General features: G+C 39.3%; 1 protein-coding gene across 1 annotated transcript; it reads right to left on the bottom strand.

Moving 5' to 3' along the window:
- Positions 1–242: 242 nt before the first annotated feature.
- LOC121510317 (C-C motif chemokine 19-like) lies at positions 243–1507 on the bottom strand. The gene is made up of 4 exons (XM_041788305.1): positions 1254–1507; positions 953–1067; positions 686–791; positions 243–581 (listed from the first exon to the last, which is right to left on the bottom strand). Exons 1-4 carry the CDS (start codon positions 1312–1314, stop codon positions 576–578), a joined length of 288 nt encoding a protein of 95 aa, XP_041644239.1. The 5' UTR covers positions 1315–1507; the 3' UTR covers positions 243–575.
- Positions 1508–6905: the final 5398 nt, after the last annotated feature.

Below are 6905 nucleotides of genomic sequence, written 5' to 3'. Positions count from 1 at the left end.
CACAGTGATTGCATGAAGGCATATTTTTGTCAAAATGAGCAGCAACACAAGGCTTGATAGGGCCTTAAAACTGGAAAGGCTTTTGAGGTTTTATGATAGCATGTTTCTTATTCTTTTCGTATGTGCTAAAGAATGTGCAGAGTAAACCTTAGCAGAGGATGCAGTCAGCATGTTTCAATAAAAGGCAGAAACCAGAGGTTACAAAACACAATATCAAACTTTATTTCTATAAAGTGCTTAACAGTAATTTAAACAAACAGAGCTCAAATTCTTGATCAGAAAAAACACACTTTTAAAAAATGTAAAAAAAACCCAGCAGTCTTATAATTAAACATAAAACGCAAAACAAAGAGGATAGAAAGGAAAGGTATATTAACAAATGGTTTATTTACACTCATGGAGAATTGTACATTTAGCTGCTGTCTGATTGGCTCATGTTAAAATGATCATAAATATGAGCTAAGTCTGATTTTGATCTTCCAGACAAACAGATGATTGTCTGACTCTGATATCCACTCTCAGTTTGAAGTTGGACTTTGAGGTCTTCAGCCATCTTTCCTGGAGTTTTCTTATTTCTACTTCTGCAAAGAAACAAAATCACCAATAAGCAGGTGCAAGGTTCAAGCTTTTCAAGACAAACTGACATATAACAAAAGGCATAAAGTGTCTTTTTTCAATAATTCACCTGATTGTTTGGCTTGGTCTTCTCCAGATGCCTGATGTAGTTTTGCACCCATGGTTCCACACTGGGATGGGAAAAACACAGTTGCTTTCCAACCTTTGTGATGATCCTAAAAACAAATGAGAAAAATTTAGATAAGTTTGGAGACAGCAGGATTGTTTACATGCACACAATTATCCCCCTCTATTAATCATTGCTTAATTGCAAAGTAAGATACAGCTAAATTAGATAAAGCAATAAAGTTAATGTTTGTATATGATTCCAACTCACACTGTGGCTCCAATCTCACAGCCTTGGCCAGCCTCTTGAATCATGTGGTGTGCGACGATGTGCAATGGGAAGCGTTTGGAAGAGGTTTGCAAACAGCAGTCTACTGGAACCTCAGCTGCAGGGGGACAATAGAGATATCTGTGTTAGTTATTGAACACTTTTACAACATCAGTGTGTCAGAAAAATCAAGAACATTTAAACTGATTGACCTTTGAATTTAATCTCTGCATTTTCAGAAGAAGCTGAGACCTTAAAGCATCCTGATACAATTTTCTGCTGTGCAATGCAATATGCATCTTACCTGTCACAAAGCCAAGGCAGATGACACCCAGCAGGAGCAGAGCTGCAACTCGAGAGGCCATGTCTCTGTTAGTCTTGAGGTGTGAGGTAAGGTTTCAGCGAGGCTCTTCAGGAGAGTGAAGGTGCTGCTCTGAGACGGGGAGCACAGGTGTATTTATACGATTCTAAATGAAAGTGAAACTGTTCTCCTGTGCTCATTGACTGGAAGTGGGCGAAGTTGGCACGAGACTCAAACTTGTCTGCTCAATTACCTCTCCACTCCCATCTCTTTTGGCTCCCATGTGTCTTTTTCCAGAAAATTCCCAGAGGCAGATCTTTATCATTGCAGAGAAATGCTTTCACAGTTCAGAAAGTTCATACCAGCCTTACAAAGAGGCAAACTAAAACAAGTAAAAGTTGGAAAGAAAGTGACAAGATAAGCATTTAATACATCACATGCAGAGCTCTAAAATCTTTGACCCTGTTTAGACAACGTGTTAAAGATCTGTTTTGGGCATCCGGTTACCAAGTGACTACATTGTGCGTCCATAATAATATATCTTCAGTGATGACCTGATCGTCCAACTCACTTGCCCACCCAACTTTTGTGCACAAAAAGGCCATGCATCATTTCATGGCTCTCTTACTGTGGCTTGGCAACCTTAAATGCAGTGAAATGAAGCTGCTTGCAATACAAATAAATGTGGGCATATTAGCCCAGTGCATAGAGGCTAGCAGCGCTTCTTTAACAGCTTTTCTCCATTTTTTGATATATATCTTTTTAAGGACTTGATGATGTACTGTTTGGCGAATAAATCTTGCTGGGTAGTGACTAGATTTAAATAACTACTCTGTTCAAGATGATAAGTTACGAGGGAGTCGTGATGTGTTGTTTATAGGTTCTAAGAGCTGGGTCCTTTGGTGAATGATGGGCGTCAGCTCCTGTTTGAAAGCAATTTTTTTGTATTGTTTAAGAAATAATAATGGCAAAATGGTACCAAATGAAGAGACATTTGGGTGCAGAAAGACCGGCCCTCATGACTTAACTGAGCCAGGTATTATGGATGTCTAAAGAGTGCCACAGTTTCCAAAAATCTCAGCAAACTGGATGAGCATAAGTTGAGCCATATAATTTTTTTTAGATGTGTAAAGCTGCAGAACACATCAGTTGATGTGGTGGTCATTAATGAGTGCCAGTAGGTGTTGCATCTACATAATCCATTCTGGATTAAGGCAGCCAAGACTGTTTTCAGTATGCATTAAGGTGTGTCCACATAAATCATTAAGGATAACCACTTGGTATTTGAATGCTCAAAATTAATCTAAAGCATGTTGATACAATGGGACTGCACAACAGCTAGCTCTGAGAGGAAAAACAAGTAAGAGGCAATGATTTGTGTTTCAAAAGTTATTTAACTTTTAATAAACTGTGCCACTTCTTGTCATGTACGACAGCGCTGGTCTAGAAAGCATTTTAATGCATTTTAATGATCATATCCAGAGAAAAAATTTCATGCAGCCACCAGTCTTTGTTGCTGAAGTGGGTCCTTTGGTTCTTCTTTGCTGCTCTAAAAATGGTAGCTTGTGCATGCAGTGTTTTCTGGCAAGTGAAGAAGAATCGATTTCCAGGTTATAACACTTACATTTAGCATGGCTAAATGAAACAAAATATAAAGTAAAATCAAACGGTGTCGGATCAGTGCATAAACTCGTGTACAAGCCAATACCAATACCTGCATTTTAAGCAGTACTGGATGTATTTACTGGTACTGGAATCGGAACAACTCTAATGGAAAATGGATTTACGCTTGTATAGCGCTTTTCTAGTCATCTGACTGCTCACCGCAGGTCACACCTACCCATTCACTCCGTGTCTTTCAATTCACTCCACATTCATACAGTGATGGCAGAGGTTGCTATGGAGAATTTGCCCTACCTGATGAAGGGCTAGGTCCCGAAACATCACATATGTGGTGAGAATTTTCATGAAACAAGCTTTGGAGCAGCTTCTGGTGTGCAGACTTATTTTTCTGTTTTGCCTGCGATGGAGAATTGGCCATTGGTATTAGCTAATCCCATCCAGGCACATTCATACCCATTTACACGCCACTAACGAAACAGTGGAAGCAAATTGGGGTAAAGTGTCTTGCCAAAAGACACATCGACATGTGACGATCGACCAACAACCTTCCGAATGCAGAATGCTGAAGTCTTCTGTTTGCAAGAATACCAACTCTCCCTACTAAGCCACAAACGCCCCATAACTCAGGGTAAAATGCACTGGTCATTCAAACACACCATTCCTTTCAACCTTTGGATGATGCAGTGGTGCAGAATCTTTTATCTCTGGCCTCTGTGCCACTTTGATATTTGTTGGTGTCAGATAATGGTTGTATTCACAGTGAATATGATAGAATGCTTATTTTAGTTAAAGCAGACTTTAAACAAACTAATTTCCAGAAAAAATCAACAATTAATGTCCTTTAGTACAATGCACTGAACATTTTTGTGGGTCAGCATTCTGCTTTATTAACTGATTTTATCTTATTGTAATTATAATTATTATGACCCTCAAGCATCCAGATAACTTGGGATTGAGGCCATAAAATAATTAGGGGAAAGGGCAAAAGGCTTAAACCATATGAGAATCAGGTTTGAGGCTGTGTTCACACCTGCAGTTTTTCACTCTCGAGACAAATTTATTTATATAGCTCACTGAAATACAGCCTGAGCTGATCAAGGTGTTTTACATAGCGTTCCAAATTATTATGCAAATGACATTTTTCTCTGATCTTCCTAAATAGTCAGTGCAAATGACAGTTAGTATAACTTTTAAGTCATCAACTGTTAGAGCACAATTCAAATTCAGTTAAACAAACCTACCAATGATAACGATTTTTTTTTTTCAGAAATAAAAAAATTCAAAATGCACTGTTCTAAATTATTACGTACAACAGAGTTTCAACATTTTATACGTTGAAAAGAAGTGAAAATGGTAATTCATTGAATTTGCAGCATAGGGGGTCATATTAACAGAAATCAAAAGCTATTTCAATCAAAAACATCTTAACAGGCCAAGTTCCATGTTAACATAGGAGCCCTTCTTTGATATCACCTTCACTATTCTTGCATCCATTGAACTTGTGTATTTTTGAAGAATTTCTGTTTGAATTTCTCTGCAGGATGTCAGAATATCCTCCCAGAGCTGCTGTTTTGGTGTAAACTGCCTCCCACCCTCATAGATCTTTAGCTTGAGGATGCTCCAAAGGTTCTCAATAGGGTTGAGGTCAGGGGAGGATGGGGGCCACACCATGAGTTTCTCTCTTTTTATGCCCATAGCAGCCAATGACACAGAGGGATTCTTTGCAGCATGAGATGGTGTATTGTCATGCATGAAGAAAATTTTGTTACAGAAGGCACTTTTCTTCTTTTTGTACCATGGAAGAAAGTGGTCAGTCAGAAACTCTATATACTTTGCTGAGGTCATTTTCACACCTTCAGGGACCCTAAAGGGGCCTATCAGCTCTCTCCTCATGATTCTGGCCCAGAACATGACTCCACCACCTCCTTGCTGACATCACAGCCTTATTGGGACATGGTGGACATCCACCAACCATCCACTACTCCTCCATCTGGACCATCCAGGGTTGCACAGCACTCATCAGTAAACAAGACCGTTTGAAAATGAGTCTTCATGTATTTCTGGACCCACTGCAACCGTTTCTGCTTGTGAGCATTGGATCGGGCGGCCGAGTAGTAGGTTTATACACGACTGCAAGCCTCTGGAGGATCCTACACCTTGAGGTTGGTGGGACTCCAGAGGCACCAGCAGCTTCAAATACCTGTTTGCTGCTTTGTAATGACATTTTAGCAGCTGCTTTCTTAATCTGATGAATTTGTCCATCAGAAACCTTCCTCATTATGCCTTTATCTGCATGAACCCGTCTGTGCTCTGAATCAGCCACAAATTTCTTTACAGTATGATGATCACACTTAAGTTTTCATTAAATATCTAATGTTTTCATTCCTTGTCCAAGGCATTACACTATTTGAGGCTTTTCGGCAGCAGAGAGATCCTTTCTCTTTCCCATATTGCTTGAAATCTGTGGCCTGCTTCATAATGTGGAACATCCTTCTTAAGTAGTTTTCCTTTAATTGGGCTCCCCTGGCAAAGTAATTATCACAGGTGTCTGAGATTGATTTCAGTGATCCATAGAGCCCTGAGACACAATACCATCCATGAGTTTCACTGAAAAACAAAAAATTGAATGTTTATGTCACTGAAATCCAATTTTGTATAATAATTTGGAACGCTGTGTACAGACAAAAGCTAAAGGTAGCTGTCAGTTAACATAAATGTGCATAAGAAGAAATCATTATATTATATATATTATATTATATATATTATATTATAAGAGACAATAACACTGAGAAATGTTACCGAAATGATGTGCTGTGAGCTGTGATTTGGAAAAATAAAAGTTGGCACATCTAATGTGGCAAGGCGATGATGCCACAGTTGTTGGCGATGTACTCAAGCATTTTTGCGAAAAACACCCCTGCAGCTGTTTTTTTTATGCCCCACTCACTTTTGGAGCAGCTGCGTTTGTCACTTTTACTTCTCCCTCACTGGCCAATCAAAATCAAGAAGGAATGAGACTTGTACCAGATTTGTTTGCAACAGTGGCAGAGGAGAAAACGATCTGACTCTTTTTGAGGTCTGCTACTGCAAATACCAGGACAGGACTACTTAACATTTTTTCTCCGTGATATTTCCTTAAAAAAAAAAACAGAAAGTATTAAGCTCGGTGAGACATTCAAAGAGCAAGCAGAATCTATTTATTGTACCCTTGAATCAATACTATCTAGTAAGAAGTGCTCTGAAACAGAAATTGTGGGTGCTTCCAGTGCAACAGAAAAAAAACCTGAAAAGGATCTGGTTGCAGACCTCCTCGATGGGGTGTGGGAAGTGATTATTACCCATGGTTGGACCAGAATGATGTACTGAATGACATATATTTTCTGCTCGCTGCCAGAGGTTAGGGTAAGTGGCTATTTTTTACAAAAGCAGAATTTCATGAATAGAATCGAACATTTAAGGACAATCCACGGAAAACCCAGAGGGTTAGGCAACAGAACCCTAAAGGTTAGGGTAGGGGGGATAAAATTGAAAATAACAAACTACAAACTAAGGAAAAACCTAAAGGGGTAATACGTCACTTCCTGCCCAATGGTGAAGGTCATTCCATTGTAGAGGACTGCAACAGATGAGCCCACAACGCCCCACCATAGAGGTCTCTGGTGGACTCAGTGTCAAACATCATTCTGTTACCATTCCAGTGCCTGCTGCTGGTTGTTGGAGGGAATGCAGCTTTAGAGAATTGAACACTAACACGTTTTCGCATTAAGGTTGAGGTTTAAGCCTTGAAAATGATCTATGCATGAATCAGTGAAATTTGAGCTACTTTCTTGGTGCTGCCCGCCAGGTAAGAGAGAAAAGTAAGCCAAAGTACAAGTCATAGGTTTGATAAAAATCTCTATGACTGTCTCTGACTAACTTCAGAGGAAAAAACCTCGGATTTTAAAAATGTGGGAATAAGGAAATAGAGGCTCTTCATACTGTTAATCAACAAGTCTAATCTTTGTCTTTCTTGTCTCTTAAGTAATACTTTGT

The sequence above is a fragment of the Cheilinus undulatus genome, linkage group 5 (assembly GCF_018320785.1).
Source record: "Cheilinus undulatus linkage group 5, ASM1832078v1, whole genome shotgun sequence".
In the NCBI taxonomy this organism is placed as follows: Eukaryota; Metazoa; Chordata; class Actinopteri; order Labriformes; family Labridae; genus Cheilinus; species Cheilinus undulatus.
The sequence above is the reverse complement of the archived record's forward strand: the minus strand, read 5'-3'. Positions and strand labels throughout refer to the sequence as shown.